The 18,575-nt window shown below is 35.7% G+C and overlaps 2 protein-coding genes across 2 annotated transcripts; both read left to right on the top strand.

Annotated features, from left to right (window-relative positions):
• The first annotated feature begins 578 nt into the window (after window positions 1-578).
• On the top strand, window positions 579-6,032 carry LOC107469324 (uncharacterized). The gene is made up of 9 exons (XM_016088702.3): window positions 579-1,038; window positions 1,832-2,026; window positions 2,424-2,500; window positions 3,468-3,521; window positions 3,903-4,163; window positions 4,273-4,335; window positions 4,800-4,868; window positions 4,951-4,996; window positions 5,609-6,032. Exons 1-9 carry the CDS (start codon window positions 1,005-1,007, stop codon window positions 5,668-5,670), a joined length of 861 nt encoding a protein of 286 aa, XP_015944188.1. The 5' UTR covers window positions 579-1,004; the 3' UTR covers window positions 5,671-6,032.
• Window positions 6,033-7,073: 1,041 nt separating this feature from the next.
• On the top strand, window positions 7,074-12,416 carry LOC110277063 (uncharacterized). Its single transcript, XM_052255159.1, has 2 exons — window positions 7,074-9,776; window positions 10,717-12,416. The coding sequence occupies exons 1-2, from the start codon at window positions 8,815-8,817 to the stop codon at window positions 10,721-10,723; spliced, it is 969 nt and encodes a 322-aa protein (XP_052111119.1). The 5' UTR covers window positions 7,074-8,814; the 3' UTR covers window positions 10,724-12,416.
• Window positions 12,417-18,575: the final 6,159 nt, after the last annotated feature.

Here is an 18,575-nt window from a genome sequence, read left to right as displayed (position 1 = left end):
TATATTATTCCCAACATCATGTTATTCAGTTTAACTTCTAAGGTTGTTCTTATATATATATTAACTTTTTCAAATTTATAAAATATCTAGTTTATTTATTACGTAAAGAGAGTTTCTTATTACGTTAACATACTTGAATAAACATTAATTAGAACATGATTAAAATTATTAACTTATATTTAATTTTATTGAGAAATGTTATTTGTACATTAAAATTTGTCACTAAAATTAGTCACCAATATATTTTTGTATAAATATATATGTAGTTTAATTTATTTTTAATGTATATTTTATATTTTAATATATATTTTATAGTAGTAGTTCACTTTAATAGCTGATTTTAGTGTACATGCAGCATAATTTTTTTTATTAATTTATCAAAATTTAATTTAAAATATTTTGGAGTTAACAAATTGTAGTAGTAGTGGTGTTATTATTGTTAGGGGAAAAAAAGGGGGCGAATGATAGTATTGAATTTCGATTTTGTAGATAATTTTATGAATATTCGAATGGCAGCATATTCCCCCACGTAGCTTATTCTTATGCATTTCACGCATTTGATCCCAATATTCGAAATTTTGAGCCTTTTGCTTATATTTATGAAGAAAAAATTGATCAAGCACAGAAAATTGCGAGAACCTACCAGGCTACCACACGCCACAAGGAGCAGAGAAATCGAACGGCAGAGTGCAAGAGATGCGCGTAGGTTAATATTACAACCCGGCGCAGGTTAGCCTCGGGTAGGTCCGAAATTAGAACGGAGAAAGTAATGAGGGGGGCGGAAATCTCAAAGACATAGCAGCTACTAAGACTGATTTATCCACTCTCCTCTTCTCTTCTCTGCTCAACACCTCAACTACACAGACTTTCTCACTTCTTTAAGACTCTAACCGTTTTCTCTTCTCCTTTCCTCACTCGTCACGCTTTTTCCATTGGTTTTCCCTCCCATTTCATTTCCTCTCTTTCACCCTGCGCGATTATTTCGATCTCTCTCGCTTTCTTCCATGGAGGCTTCCGCAGCTATTCGATCCTTGAACTGTATTCTCTCTCTCTCTCTCTCTTGCTCTTGCTCTTTGTATTTTTGATTCTGCTGTGTGCTTTGCTGAATGCGATATCTGTTACTGTGTTTACGATCTCTAATCTCGCTGTTGCTGTGTGTTGCGTTGCTTTTCTTTGTTTGCGTGAATGTGATATGTTAGCGAAATCGGAAATGTTTAAGAGTTTGTGTTCGATTTTTCGAGATTGTGCTGAGGCCAGGTTACGTGGAATCAGGGTTATAGAATTTGGATTAGGTCGTGATTTTCCGAACAAGGAACTAGGAGATGAATCTAAGGAGCTAATGGTTTTTAGTTTTGTAGCAATGTCTAGAGAGTAGAGGCACTTTGTGGATTTTCCGAAGCTTTTTAAAGTGTAAATTATAGTCAAATTAACTGTTGAACTTTAGGATGAAGCTTCTGGTTCTTGTGATTTAACTTTTATGAGAAATTAAATCATGCTTACTTACAAGGATAATACTGTATATACATCGCTCTTTTGGATTTTGATTAACCTTTGAAATTTCGTAGTTGAATCTTGCTTGACTAGTTGGTGACTTCTGTTAAATTAAGCTTTTATATATTTAGATTAGACTTTTGAAGAGGTAACTCTGGAAAGGTGTAAAGAACCAATCTAACACATATCTTAATTAAGGAAATTGAATTTAAATTTATTCCTTTTGATGTTTCAAATCAAGCACATGGTTGAAGTTTGTTTTAATTGGATGGCATAGTAAAATGTAAAAAATTAGTGTAATCAGATATTCAGATGTCTAATGTTTACTGCTGGATTTCAGATCCCATAGGCTCTATGGCCCCTATGCGATGCTCACTTGAGAAGCCAGCTATAGTTCCCAGCCATAATATAAGGTGGAACTCCAAAAGTAGGCTTTTTGTTCAGCGGTTGGTGAATGGTGAGAAATACAAAGGGAATAAAACCTTAGTGTTGTGTGCAAAAACTGCTGACACCATCAACACAACCAAGTCTGAGGGTGAGTTATTAAGATTGTGAAATGAACTATGTAATTATGCTTTTTTCTTTTGGCTATTGTTTTACTTAAGCTTTTGAAAGACTATTCACTTGCAAATATTTTATAAATAGGTTTATAGTATTTTTGTAGATGTAATCCCAAATTTATTTCCAAAACCTTCTATATGTATTAGAAAGAAGAAGGTCCAAGAGACCTATGCTCCCAAACAAAATCTGTGCCATCTTGTTAATGTGCTTAATTTTCAACTATTATGTTGTTTACATGGATATGTAATAGTAAGAACCAGGAATCATTTACTTCTGTTGCTGTTATTATGATGGTATTTTTGAAACTTGATGTGGAGGTTAAAAGCATTACCTAATGTTCTTATTGATTTAAATTATTATTTATGATGCAGCTTCTTCAGATACCACTTTACAGGATTCATTGGAGAAAAAGCCTTTGCAAAATGCCACTTTTCCTAATGGCTTCGAGGTTTATAGCTATCCTTTTTCTTTTTGTCGCTTGCAATCTCTACTCCATCTTTATCTTGTTGGGAATTAGCAATAGTATCCAGTGATTCTGAAAATTCACCTAGCTATTATAGTATAATCATAGTTGTTAGTATCGTATGATTTGCGATTGATCATCCCAGCAATACAAAAGCAAGACTGAATTGAACATGGCTATGAATCGCAAACGAATCATTAGAATCAATCTGATTCTGTATCAGTGATATGAATAGCTGATATGAGCGATACAAAAACAAGACATTTTTTCCCGTGTTCTACCCCCAAGAACCATGATAACAGCCACGTCTCATTGCTGTTGGTGGACACAACTGCTTCTGTTAGCCTTTGTGATCTCTTCTCTTCTTTGTCGTGGTTGGAATGATGGAGAAAGGAAGATGAACAGAGGCTGTGCAACTAGTTGATGCGTCTTCACTTCATTTTTGTTAAGTGCAGCACTGCAACTAGTTGTCTTGTTCATTAGGAGTTCCTGTTTGTTTTTTCTTTATGGGTTATCGGTGAAATGTATTTTTGGGCTAATTGAACGAGTTCTAGGTTTTTCCTCCCATTTCTTAGTTGGGCTTCCTCCTTTGTCAAAAATATATAACGGGTCTATATCAATGGATATTTAGTAGCTTAAATTTTCTCGGGGCCTGGTGGCGTATTTGTTTTTATCCCTTATGACTTTTTCTTAAATGTTAAACCTTATTCAATTTTTTATAGCATTTTCTTTATGTTTAAGGTATGACATTTTGTAGCTTTTTTTTAACATGTTTCTGTATTGTACAATTGGAAACGATTCTCAATTCCCGATTCTAAAATTGGGCAAGTGATTCACGCAACTATTTATGATTTGTTAACTATGAGTTAATTACAAGAGATAGACAATTATGGCCATGTTTTTGAATGTGAATTGATTAACTCCTACTTGTGTCTGGTTTCCTTGTCCTCAGGCTTTGGTATTAGAAGTCTGTGATGAGACTGAAATTGCTGAACTGAAAGTAAAGGTGATTTCTCTAGTCTCTTCTTTGCTACTTTTGCAAAATTTGTGTTACTTGAAAGGTGAAATATAACAGCAAGGATGCAAAGAAACTTCAAGTATATGCTTTAAAACAATAGGTTCACAGTTCACAGTTTGCACACACAAACACACATCAAATAGTTTAGCTGTATGTGTCCATAGCACTGTGATATAATATGCTGTGTGAATCTTTAGTCAAAGCAATGAATTTGATTATTCAAGATATGTCTTAGGCTTATCTTTATATTCGATCATAAAGATTTCTACCAATTTAGTTTTTAGTGATACAACAATGTAGACTGTACCAATAATTTTAATATAACCACATTTAATTTCTGTTGTGACCTTCATAAAAACACTCGTACAGGTTGGAGAGTTTGAGATGCATCTTAAGAGAAACATTGGAGCAACAAAAGCTCCTCTCTCTAACATTTCACCAACTACACCACCACCTATTCCAAGTGAACCCATGGTTGAATTGGCAGCTGGTACACCACCACCATCACCACCAAAGTCATCTCCAGAAAAGACCAACCCATTTGTAAATGTTTCTTTAGAAAAGTCATCAAAGTTGGCAGCATTGGAGGCTTCTGGTAACAATACCTATGTGTTGGTATCATCTCCCACGGTATTTCACCCCTCAATATATTTAATAAGCTCTGTTTTCACTAATTATCTACGACAATAGCTATGTGACATTTTTGATAGCTTCTGTCTTTTCTTCTCTCTTTTTTCAGGTTGGCTTATTCCGAAGGGGTAGAACAGTGAAAGGGAAGAAGCAGCCTCCCATATGTAAAGAGGTATATGTGACATGCTTGTCATTATCCTTCATCAACAATGGTTTCTTTGAGTCACATGCTTGCTTTAACCAAGATCTATGATTGCTTCCATTTACATACCATGTGATCTAGGTTATGACCACCAAAACAACGGATAAATTTCTTTTTATTTGAACTTTACATATTATTTTTCAGTTTTATGCTAATTTTCCGTCTCTTCCTGATATCTGAGTCTTCTGTAGTAATATAAAACAGATCATTGTAATATTAGTTTCTCAAACTTTTGCACAAAATTTGTAGTGTCAATAAGTTTCTAACAAAATGAATATTTTACATCTCGAGATGTGAAAGATTCAAATTTATATGCTTTGGTTTCATCAAGCTATTTGACTCGGTCTTGCTGAACTCATTTTCAATATCTTTGCTATTTCAAACCTAGCATTTCTGCTTAAATTCACTTTTCTGTTTTTAATTAACATCTGCAGGGTGATTTCATCAAAGAAGGGCAAGTCATAGGGTATTTAGATCAGTTTGGCACTGGACTTCCTGTTAAGGTAATGTGTCTCACTTTCTTTCAGGTGGCTCTTTGCTAAATATCTGAATATGCTGAATGGTTTTATTTTTAAAATCTTGCAGTCCGATGTTGCTGGAGAAGTGCTAAAGCTTCTTGTTGAGGATGGAGGTATAATGCATGTCTAAGTCGGTTTAAATATTTTGAGAGATAATGTTCAGTTTGGCACCCGAAAATTGGTCAGAAAAGTCAGTTTAATCTGTGACATTTTAAACTGACCAAGCCCCCCACTTTTAAAAACATAGTTCCTGTTAGGGGCTCTGCAAAATTTCATCTCACAGTTGTAAGTTAGTGCTTATGTGGACTGTTAAATGCTATCTTCGCACAAAGATGACTAATTGATGTCAACACTTTTCAATTATGGTCAATATAGTATCCAAAGTTGTTTCACAAGTTTTAATTAAATAAAATATGGTAGATACCAATTAAGTCACATGAACCAATTTCGGACACTATATTGACCACAATTAAAAGTGTTGACATCAAATATCAAAGTGAGCATTTAACTGTCCACATCAACACTATACTAGGGTTTGTGAAACGGAAATTTGCCAAGGGACTACAGGGAATCACATTTCTTAAAGTGGGATATTTAGTTGGTCATTTTGAAAAGTCATGAATCAAATTGACTCATCGGTTCAATTTTAAGGATCAAAATAGACATTTATAGGCATAAACTCTGTTTAAGTTTCTTACCGTTTTTCAATTGTTTCTAATTTACAGAGCCCGTTGGTTACGGAGACCCCCTTATTGCTGTCTTGCCGTCTTTCCATGACATCAAGTGAGCAAAGCCTAATGCTATTGTTCCTGGTTAGTCATGCTGCATTTATTTTTTGGGAAATATCGGCGAAAGTTTTAATTAATTTGAGAAACAATTATTAGTGCCTTTTTATTGGGAAAAGGCGTTCTTGTGAAAATTATGCTTTGTATACCAATTGCTTATATTATATTGGTTAGCTATTTCAAGACCATAAGTAAAGGTGAGCAAGCCAAAGGAGTTTGATTGCTTTCTTTCTTTTTGTCCCAAAACTGTGTGTAGGTGTTGCTTTTAATGTCTGAACCAGAACGATTCGTTTCATTGTTTGCATATTCGTCACTGATATGATCTAAATGAAAATCTTATAAAGAGAAAGTTAGCATTGAAGAATGTTTACAATTTTACTCTGATCAAGTCTTGCATTGTGATTCGTATCACAATCTGCCGCTTTAACCCAACACCTTCACCAATTTGATAACTACGATACATGGCATATTTTTGGATGTATTTAGATTCATTTTCATGCGGAGTATGCTGGACAACTCATTCGAGGGTAGTGTCAGTGTAATTTCTTACTACATCAAAACAATGGCTAAGCAAACACCGTCACATTTATCCCTTATATCTTACTTGGTCAACCAAACACGACTTATTGTTTAAAAGGGTAATTTAACAAAAGAGTAAATAGTCATTTTTGGCTATGAAAGATTTTGATGCTGACATTTTTATTCATGAAAGATGAAAATTAAAGTTATACTCATGAAAGATAGGTTTTTATAAACAAAATTATCCAAATCTTAAAATTAAATAAAATTTTCAAACTACCCTCTAATATAATCTAATTTTAACCTTTAACTTTACTCTACTCCACCATTTTCATCTTCAACAACTATTGTCACTATTGCCATCATCATCATCACCACTATTAGGAGTGTACATTAAAAAATCAAAATATAGTTAATCGGTTAAAAAATTATAACTACATTTTGGTTAATTAATTTAATAAAATTTTTAAAAACTATATATTTTTTTAAAATTGGTTAATCAAAATCAAATTTAAAAAAAAATAATTTTTAACTGGTTAATCAAAACCAAGACAAAATTTTAAGTTTTAGTTTCAATTTTTTAGATTAAAAATTCAATTTAAAAAATAGTTTTTTTAGAAAATCTATTTTTTGGTCCAAAAATTGATTTTTTTATCCAAAAATAGGTTTTTATCCAAAAACTGATTCTATTTTTTCCAAAACCAGCTTTTTTTATTCAAAAATTAGTTATTTTTTAAAATCGGTTTTTATTTTTATGATTAGTTTTTAAATTTTATAACCGATTAATAACCAGTTTTATCATATAAAACCAATTTGGTTACTTAACCAAGATTAAATTTTTGGTTAACAAAAAAATAGGTTTAGTTTTTAGATTAACCAAACCATGTATAATCCTAAGTCTACCATTGTCTTCACCACCTTTAAACACTTGCACCGGTACAGCGAGTCACCATACTTCAACAGCTTCACATAGTCTTTTGCAATCTTACCAATAAGATTCCTGGCGGCATTGATCTATCCAAGTGAAAGCTTGTAATGGTCTTTGTTGTAGAGCACATGGAGGAGACCTCCGTAGAACGGGTGAATATCATTGAGGCAAAGAAACTCATCAATAATGGTAGAGAGCTTGTCATGGAAATTTTGTTAAGTGTACTTCACTTATTTTGTAGACGGAAAATTGCATATTCTTTGTGCACGACGGTTGGTGTCTGGCGCTGGGTACGGGAGATGACGGTGATGGTGATGGTGATAGCAATAGCGATGGTGGTAGTTGAGGATGAAAGTAGTGGTAGGATTTAAGATTGGAGGAGTGGTAGTGTGGAGTAAAATTAGAAGTTAGAGTTAGATTATATTAGAGTGTAGTTTGAAAATTTTATTTAATTTTTTAGGATTTGGATAATTTTGTCTGCAAAAGTCTATTTTTTATGAGTATAACTTCAGTTTTCGTCTTTCATGGGTAGGAATGTCAGCTTCCGAATCTTTCATGGTCAAAAATGGCTATTTACTCTTTAATAAAATCATACTCGAAAATCGGGTAAACTATTATTTCCACCAACGAAAGTTCTAAATGCTGACAAATCTACCCATGAAACAACAAAATTAAAGTTGTACCTATGAAAGATGGACTCCGTACGACAAAACTATCCAAATCCTAAAAAAACTATCTAAAAACGGGTTTACACTTAAAATCGTCCTTGAAAGATCATGCGCTCTCCATTTTCGTCCCCGAATTATTTTCGTAATCAAATTAGTCCCTGAATGAATAATTTTAAATCACGTTCGTCCTTCCGTTAACTTCGCGACACTGCCGTTAAAAATCTGCTGACCTGGAACGTGAGCTAGCAGCCCATCCGACCAAACGTTGTCGTTTTGCACCTCAAGAGTATGCAAGTTGTGAAACACCACCGTTTTAAAAGTAGAGAGTGTAACAGTTTGCACTTTGTCTCCTAAACAAGTCCTCATTTGTTCTTCTTCATTCTCACCGTGACTCCCTGTTTCTCTGACCTATAAGCTACCATCACGAAGACGAAGAAGACCGCGCCGTCATCCGCAACCATTAGAGTAGTTGTGGAGCATTGTTTGTGCGTCAGTTTTGGAGCTTGGTGGGAATCTTGAAGGCAACGACACAACGTTGTTTCTGTGTTTGACGTGAGAGGCAAAATTTTTGTATCTTGTAAAAAAAAATTGGTAATACTATGTAAACTATTAGTTTTCCCATTATATGATTGAGTCATGGTGAAGAATTTGTTAGTGCATAGGGTTTAGGGTTTTATCCTAGGGTTTAGTTTATGATATGGGTAACAATGGCAAGACTCTGTTTTTGTGGCTTCGAAAAATAATACATGTTGTTTGTGCTAATGAAGTAATGGTTACCGATTTAGTTGTTGTGTTGGTGATGAGTTAGTGTTATGCATATTCTGTGTTAATTTTTGATATGGTTTGGAGGCATTGATAGTCGTAGATGGCTTGCTACATTGACTTTTTTTTCTTAATATTGTTGTTTGCTATTATGTAGATGGACGGTCTTCCGATGACATTCATATTTCATCATGGTGAAAATTTTAAAAATAATGAGAAAGGAAGTAGAATTTATGAACCAGGTAATACAGAAGTCTTGATGGGGGTTGATGGAGATACTCTTGATGTGTTTTTTGTTAAAGGATACTATAAAGAACTGGGATATGGTGGGGGGCATATGTTGGTGGAAAGTTCCTTGGTTGTTGCTTGAGAGTGGGCTGAGAAAGTTGGAGACTGATAAAGATCTGCTTAAAATGTGTAAGACTTATAGAAGGAATTACAACTTCATGAACATATTCTTTGAGCATGGAGTTTCAGAGCCACACGTGGTAGAATACATGAGTGAGGATGATGAAGTGATTCTGCCAAAGAATGCCTCTTTGTTGAAGCTGCCCAGCACACAGCCTGCAACCCAAGTTACCAAAAATACATTCCAGCCCACAAAGAGCCACTCACAGCCATCGAAGACTAACCTTCTCCACTCCCCTTCCAAAAATATAGCTAAAGCCAGTCCCACCTCTGCTGGACCCAATCCTCATCCCAAGAAAATGGACTATGTGCAGTCCAATACAAGGTCCTCCCAGCCCACACAGAAGCCCATTAACAAGCCCAATTCTCAGCCCACACAAAAGCCCAAATCCAAGCCCAAGTTCCAACAAAAAATTTTCTCTCAACCTGCAAAATCTTGCACTGATCCTTTGAAACCTATTGTTAAACCAAGAAGTGGCCATCAACCTCCAAAGAAGTCACATGCTCAAAATAAGAACAAAGACCCTCTGCAATTCGTAAGGTCTGGTCGACCTGTTAAACCACCCCAATTCAAGATGATAGTGACTCTCATGACTCATATGAGAGTACTGAGGACAGTCTGTATAAATCCACTAAAATCTTGGGAGATCTCAGTGACACTAACAGTGGCAATGATGACTTCAACAGTAGAGGGCCAAGGAAAACTGGCTGTGACTCATGGCACTCGGAAGATATGGATAAGGTGTTGGACTTTGATGAAAAGGAAGCTACTGTATATCCACCATACAATGAAAAGGCAAAGTTTGAAAACCTCAAACTTGAGGTAAGCATGATTTTTAAGTCAAAGCACCACTTTATGAATGCAACTAGGGATTACAGCATACAATGGGGGTAGAAATATCATTTTTACTAAAAATAACAACATCAGAGTCAAGGCTGTATGCAAAACAGAGGGATGTCCTTAGGTTGTGTATTGTGCATGTAACAAGCAAAATGGGGTTTGGCAGATTAAGGCATTAGTTAATGAACACACATGTGCTAGGAAGAGAAAGAACATGGTTGCAACACAAGAGTGGACATTAGGTAAGCTGGTTCCTAAGCTTAGGAAGTACCCAACTATGAAGCATAGAGAGGTTTATGACTGGTTTGTGAGGAAGTGCGACATTAAGCTAAACAGTACCTGCATTACTAGGGCCTTAAAATCAGCAAGGAAAGTAGTGAAAGGAGATGAAGTTGCACAATATGCACTTATCTAGGATTATGCTAACCAACTATGGACCACCAATCCAGGTTCAACAGTCCAAGTTGGTGTCATTTCCATGCCTGAAAGTCCTCCACAGTTTCAAAGATTTTATGTATGTCTCGATGCGTGTAAGAAAGGATTCAAGGCTGGGTGTCAACCGTTGATTGGCCTGGACGGAGCCTTTCTGAAGACCTTGCATGGAGGACAGCTGCTGACTGCTTGTGGCCAAGATGCCAACAATCACGTGTTCATGATTGCTTATGAAATTGTGGATGTCGAAAATAGATACAATTGTCAATGGTTTCTTGAACTGCTACACAATGACCTTGGTGACTACAAGAAAAATGGATGGACCTTTATCTCAGATATGCAGAAGGTAAGGACCAATTTGATCCACAAAAAGATTTTAAAGGACCAATTTGATGTATTGAAATATCTTTTGAGGACATATTTGATTTAATGAAATATCTTTTGAGGACTGTTTTAATGTAACATCTTTTCGTTGTAAACTGTTTTCCAGGGATTAATCCCAGCCATGCAGGAAGTAATGCCAAGAGTTCACCATCAATTTTGCGTGTGGCATCTCTGGAGGAATTTCTCAAAGCAGTGGGGGAGTATACAACTGAAGGAGTTGGTGTGAGAATGTGCTAGATCAAGGACTATGAGTGACTTTGATAGAAACATGAAGAGAGTCAAAGTGATAAACGAAAGGGCATGGGCTGATTTGGATAAGTGGCCGAAGAAAGCATGGACTAAAGCTCATTTTTATGAGGGACTAAAAATGGACACTATTTGTATAATGCTTGTGAGTTGTTTAATGCAAGGACAAAGCATGATAGGGCGAAGCCTATCCTCACCTTGGCAGAGGAAGTTAGGAGGATCATAATGAAGACCATGATCGACAATAGGCAAAAACTGGCAAACTACTAGGGAATTCTGCCTCTAATGCAACAAAACAGGCTTGAGGCAATGACAAAGCTTTCTCAGCATTGGTCCCTACAATGGAGTGGTGATCAGAATGAGGACTTATACGAGGTTCAAGGCTGGCCAAGTACAATGGTTGTTGACTTAGGAAAGCGTACTTGCACATGTAGATTCTAGCAACTGACAGGTATCTTTTCTCAATCTTTATGTAAATGTACTATATTAATAATGCAAATTGGTCTAAAAATACAACTGCATGCACAAGTATGCCTTATATGCATGCCATATCATATATACAAGATAAGAATGATAAGAGGGTTGAGGATTACTGCCATAAGTGATTAACCATGGAATCATACTGAAAAACATATGCTTTCCATTTAATCCCAATTAATCCCAAACCAGGTAGACCCACAAAGAGCAGAAGAAAAGATAAAGATAAAGGAGGCTCTGGTTCCAACACAAGGATGAAGAGAAAATATAACCCCATCCGATGCATATTTTATGGTGGGTTTGGACAGAACAAGAGAACATGCAAATTGAAGAAAGAAGCTGATGCTGAAGAAGAAGCAAGTTTAATGCAACTGCAACTTGCAGTTTTGATCCTAACACAGATGCTCCAAATGAACTCCCAAATGATGCTGCTCATGTTGCCCCAGTTAACCCTGTTCCAGTTTTTGTTTCTCCACCACCATTATGATCGACAGCAGCCTCACAGATAGTCCTGAACCAACCGAAAGGAATCCCAACAACCCAAGAAAAACAACCGTCACCACCCACTCAAGCTGTATCGGTTTGATTAATTAATTTATTTTCATTTTCATATACTTGAATTTGTGGTTGTCTATTCATATATTTACTTCATATGTCATGCAGGTTAAGGTGAGAGGAAGACCACCCAAGCTTCATGTTTCCAAGGGAAAAGGAAAAAGGGCTATCTCTCCCCAACCTGCTACAACAGCTGTAATAATTTCAATTTTTGCTAGAATAATCAAAGGATCTAGTGCCGTGACAACTAAGAAGCTTGCAAGTCTCATGACCTTTGTACCGACTCCGGGGTTCAAACGGCCAAGGAAGAAAGATAACACTATCTGAAGACCATCATCAGAACATATGCTTTTTTTTTTGTATAAGGCTATAGATTAGGAAAGATATCATGGTGTAAAACACTATCAAATCTCACTGTTTTGTAAGGCCTTTATTTTGAATGTATGTTTTGCCTTGGTATGCAGTGTTTCTGAGAAATCACTTTTAGTTTTAGGAACTTTACTATCTTTTGTGGTGACAAACACAATGTTGGCAACTTTATATTAAGAAAGTTTAGGAACTTTATTATCTTTTTATGTCTCTGATTTGTCATTTACTTCTTTACATATGACAGTGTGAGTGATGCATAAATATATTTCCTTCACAAGTGTACTCAAAATCCAAGTTGCCATTTATAAGCTTTCCTTTCAGGTTATAATAGTTTAACCATGATAATTTGAAACAAAAAAAAACCAAAACCCTAAATCACACCACCATATCACATTCACTGTCTCCTACTTGTACATATGACACGCAAAGTAAAGCTCCTACTAAGATGACCATTATCAGACCAGTGAACATGAAACAAATTAACATTCTGAGTACTCTAACTTCTGCTTCTAAACTACCTATTCTCCATACTAATTTAACCTTCCAATCTTCATAATTAATCTCCAGTTCTCCATCAGTTTCTGGGACTCCCCTTGGACCTTCTACAACAGCTACATGTTCATTTTTTTCGACCCATTTAAAAAATTTGCAATGGCTCCCTTTTTGAAAATATTGAATAAAATTGTTAACCCCATATAAAGAGTGAACGCCAAGATGATGCTATCATTCATACAAAATTAAACTCACCCAATATCTTGGACAAGTATGAAACAACCTATTTAGATTCTATGATGTCCCAGATTTCTTAATCAAAGTTTTTAAACCGCGGAAACAGGTTTTCTCATCGTTTTTCCTTCTTCTTCGCATGGATGAGCTCGAAGCATAGCTACCATGTGAGTGCGACGGCAACCCACCACCGGGACCTCCACTTTCACTCCCCATCATGGCGCCGAAATCGACTTCCTCCTCCCTAACAGCTGCTGGATCTGCGACAACACTCAAGCAAGGCATTCATGTTCGTGGGAAGATGAGAATTATGGTTTATTTATTTGAGGCTTAGGGACTAAATTGATACATAACCCTAAACATATCTCGTCAGCAATACACACACCATGCCAGGTGTTATTCGTATTGCCAGCTCATGTTCCAGGTCAGTAGATTTTTAATGGCAGCATCACGAGGTTAACGAAGGGACGAACGTGATTTAAAATTATTCATTCAGGGACTAATTTGATTAAAAAAATAATTACACGTGATCTTTCAGGGACGATTTTGAGTATTAACCCTTATTAAAAACCTAAATTACCCTCCCCTTAAAGCATTGAAGCAAGAACTTCTCCCTCCCCTCCCATGGCCGATACAAGTCCTCTTTGCAAGCCATACGATGGGATCATCAGCAGCCTACCAGACTCTATCCTTTGCCACATCCTCTCCTTCCTCCCAACAAGTACCTCTGTCAAAACCTGCATCATGTCCCACAGGTGGTGCCACCTCTGGAAGGATCTCCAGATCTTCAACTTCTCCTTCATCCCTGATCTAAGGTAACATGGTGGTGAAAGCCCAGAAAAACAGCACATCTGACTCTTAGATCTAGCGAATGCAGTTCTGGTCCAGTAAAACCTGCTCCAGATCTGAAACTTTATCGACCGTCCTACCATAACTTTAATAAGGACGCTGTTACAAGGTGAATTAAAGCTGCCATCGGACCCCATACCTAGAAGAACTTCAGCTCAGGGTGTGGAGCGGCAAAACTGGATTCAGGTTTGTGGTGCCACCCGGCGTGTTCAGCTACCATGCGCTGGTGAACCTCAACTTTCTTGGTGCGATTCTTGAGCTAACTCCGAAAGCATCGTCGTCGATTCACCTGCCATCGCTCAAGCTAAGGCCCTCCACTTATTTCTTGACTCTCCTAATAACGTGGATTCCATTCTCTCCGGTTGTCCTCTTTTGAAAACCATGCACCTCGTCATCCAGAGATTCCAGCACTGTGCCCCTAACATAAGCGCCCTCAAGATCTATGTGCCTTCCTTGAAACGTTTAGAGTTTATAAACTCGGGAGATTCTGGAATCGTGCTTTTTGAATTGGATACGCCATATCTTGAATACCTTGTTATCCGCCTATGGTATCTGTTTTATTGCCGCTTCTCAGTCACCAATACAAGTGATGGGGTTGATGGTTGGCGGTGAACGGCGGTGGTGTTGGTGAAGGTGGTGAAATCCAGAATAAATGGAGGGTTGAGATTTGGGGGAGGAAGGTTGTGATTAGGGTTATAGAAGGACAATTTGGGATTGAATTTTAGCGTTTGGTTAATTTGTCGTACAAAACTCATTTTTTATGAGTACAACTTTAATTTTTTTTTCATGGACTTGTCAATGTTTAAAACTTTTGTGAGTAAAAATGGTAATTTATTCCTCGAAAATTTATATCCTAATAAAAATAATTTTTAAGATAAAATTAATTTTTAAAGATATAAATGACAAATACATTTTTAAATAATTAAAAAATATAATAAAAATAACCAAATATTATATTTTTTATAAATAACAAATAATTTGTACATCTTATTCAAATTTTTGTAACAATATTTAAATAATTATTAAGAAGTGCAAAAACATAAAAGCAAAATTCAATCTTTAGACTCTTCTTTTTTATTTTTTTTAAAAAAGTTTGAACATTCACGATAAAAAAAATCAAATAAATTCTCTTGATATAAAAATCATTAAATTTTAAAAATTAAAATACTTAATTTTTCTTACGATATTTGTCAATTACATAAAAATTTTATAATCAAAATTATTTTAAAATATATATTTAATATCTACTTATTTTATTATATTTTTAAATTTTTTTATATATCATTCATATCTTTTCAAATTATTTTAGTTAATAATATAAACTTTCAGATAAGTTTACCTTTATTTAAAATCTTGGCATCTTGCAGGTTTTTGGTTAACACAATCTTATAAGTTAAGAGGTCATTACATAATAACAAAGAAAAGAGAACTCCTAAAGCCACATTAATTATTTCGAACTATAATTTGGAGGATACTAACAAATTTTTTTTGTATAGATTCTTTGTAGGCAAAAAAATATACTTGACTTAGGTCAAATATATCACTTTAATACTAAAAATTTAAAAGTTAATTTTTCGACATTTAAGTTGTTCAGACAGTAGTAGAGCATCTCAGTTCGCAGCTATTTCAGCCACAATTCAGTAATTTTAAAGTAAAAGTGATAGTTATGGGAGATTTTAATTTCATTACGTTTCAAGCTGAAAAAGAGGGTGATAGGTTAAAATCAACTACAACTATCTCAAATTTCAATAATTTTATTGATGATAATGAATTGGTGAATATTAGAATGATTGGCTGGCCTTTCACTTGGTCAAATAGAAGAGAGGGGTTGATTTGGTTAAAGAGAGGTTGAATCAAGTTCTAGTTGGGTTACACTGGAAGACACTCTATAAAACAACAGAGAATTTGGATTTGACCATGCACCCATACTCTTGGATATTAATCTGCAAATATGGAGAACTAAAAAAAAAATTTAAATTCCAAGAATGATGGTATGAAGAAGTAGAGGTTAGGAGGATTGTGAGTGAGGTTTAGAGCATGAAAGTTGTGAGATCAGCTATGTTTTCTTTGGCTCAGAAACTTAAAGAATGCCGACATAGGCTGGTTCATTGGCAGATGCACCATAAAACCAACTCGAAGAAGGAGATAGATGAACTCCAAGCAGCCCTTGAGGAGTGAAGAGCTTTCGGTGTTCATGGAGGAGAAGAAATTACTAGTTTAGAGAAAAAATTGGAAAGGGCTTATCTCAAAGAGGAACGGTACTAAAGGAAAAAAGCAAGGAGTAAATGGTTGAGAGAAGGGGATCAAAATATAGAATTTTTCATCAAAAGTTTCAGCCTAGAGTGAGGAATAGAATTTGGAGATTAGTGGATAGCAATAATGAGATAGCTTCTTGTCCAAAAAAGATTGCTAAAGTGGCTAAGGAGTATTTTTGCAATATTTTCTCCTCCATTTGTCATGCTAATCCCAATCAATTTCTAGAGGAGTTGAAGCCTAAAGTTACAGCTAACATGAATCGAAGGCTTCAAAGACCAGTGTCTATAGAAAAACTGAAGAGAGCTACTTTTAGTGTGCATGCTCAAAGTGCGGGGAGGATGATTTCACGGCTAAATTTTTTCACTTCTCTTGAGACATTGTTGGTGGGGACGCGTTTAGAGCAATTCAAAGTTTCTTTCATAGTGGCTGAATGCTTAGAAACTTCAATCATACCTAGATTTGCCTCATACCAAAGATCCCAGATGCTAATAACATAACTCAGGTGAGACCTATTTAGCTTGTCTTCAGTTATTTACAAGATTATTTCAAAAGTTATGGTGCATAGATTAAAAGGAATAATGAATAAGATTATTAGTGCTAATCAAAATGTCTTTCTTAAAGGGCACCTCATTTCTGATAACTTTCTTATTACACATGAATGTATGTACTATTTGAAAACCAAGAAGAGAAGCTCTGAGTTTGAAATGGCTATAAAACTTGACATGAGTAAAACGTATGATAGAGTTGAATAGCACTTCTTATGATATATTATGGAGAAATTGGGTTTAGTTCAAAGTGGATTAACTGGACCAACGAATTGGTGACAACTGTTTCTTATTCTACTGTTGTGGAAGGTCAATCGTTTGATTTTTTTAGACCAATAGGGGTATCCGTCAAGGTGATCCCTTATCTCCCTATCTTTTTCTATTCTGTGCTAAAGGTTTTTCCTTTTTGCTACACAAGACAGAACAAAATAGACTCATTAAAGGGGTTCAAGTTAATAGGTGATGTCCGACTATTAATCACCTCCTATTCATAGGTGACTCAATCCTTTTCTGTAGGGGTTTAGCTGAAACTAGTCAAAGCATTATGGATCTTTTGGCAAACTATGAAAGTTTCAGTGATCAGATGGTTAATTTGGGAAAGTCAGCTATATTTTTCGGTCAAAACATGCCTCAACATATGAGATTGAAAATTGCAGAAATCCTCAATATCAACTACATCAGAGCCTAAGATAAGTTCCTCGGGCTCCCTTCAATTGTTCAGCGTTCCAAAAAAAAAGACATTTAGAACAATTAACGATAAAGTTTGCAAGAAGGTGCAAAGCTGGAAACGAAGTTTGCTTTCCTCATGTGGTAAGTAGGTTCTGATCAAAGAAGTGTGTGTGAAGCTATACTTATATACACTCTATCATGTTTCGACTACTTGACACTCTACTAAATGAAATTCACAACATTCTCTCCCAATTTCGGTGGGGACAGCAAGGAATGTAAAATGGCATGGATCAAATGGAATACCATGACAAGAGCCAAGAAGAAAGGGAGATTAGGGATAAAGAACCTACGAGCTCAAAATTTGGCCTTACTAAGTAAACAATGTTGGTGAATCGCTAAACAATTTGATTCTATTCTAACCCAGATGCTCAGAGGCAAGTATTTCTACCATAATAACATTATGAATACTTAGATAGGCAACATACCTTCTTAGGACTGGAGAAGTATTCTGGAAGGTCGTAAAGTAATTGAGAAAGAACTGGTATGGAAAGTTAGTTCAGGTAAAAATATTCGAATCTTTTAGGATCCATAGCTCTTGCCACCGCACCCTTCAATATTCATGTGTCTGTAGTCCCAAATCTTCTAACACAGTTTGTGTTTTATGTTAAGGACACATTGAATGCTGACCGAAGTTGGAACCATGCCTTAATAACAGAAGCTTTTCTAACTGACATTAGCTCCCGCATCTTGTCAATTGAACCAACAGATGAAAAAGATAGTATTATACAGGTTTGTAACAAATCTAGTAGTTATGAGGTAGCCTTGGACTACAAGATAGCTTATCCTTTTTACCATGCTCCAATTTCTCAAGTGCCCACAATACATGCATCAACACCGAATTTGGAAAAAGTTGAGAGATGAAAATACCTCGTAAAATAAAAAATTCTCTAAAAGTGCTTGCAATTGCTCGACTCCCACTTCCTAGAGACGTTGAGCATGTGGCCAAGATGCTCCTCTGATAAAGAATCAATCCTCCATAACTTGCTCCATAACTTGCTTTGATGCCCACTCTCAGCTGCGATTTGGACCAATAGAAGTATCGGCGTCCAGATTTGGAGACATGATTCAAGTTCCTTCTTCAAATGATGGGAGAGAGCTTTTTCCACTTTAGTGGCAGATATAGAAGGAAGGAGAAAACTTTCATTAATAGCTATCCTCCGTTGGAATGGTTGGAAAGCAAAACACCATTTTATCTTTGAGAAAAATGGTCTTG

This window comes from Arachis duranensis, chromosome 10, assembly GCF_000817695.3.
Source record: "Arachis duranensis cultivar V14167 chromosome 10, aradu.V14167.gnm2.J7QH, whole genome shotgun sequence".
NCBI classification, from domain to species: Eukaryota; Viridiplantae; Streptophyta; class Magnoliopsida; order Fabales; family Fabaceae; genus Arachis; species Arachis duranensis.
Note: the sequence above shows the minus strand (reverse complement) of the source record. Positions and strands in the feature narration are given on the sequence as shown.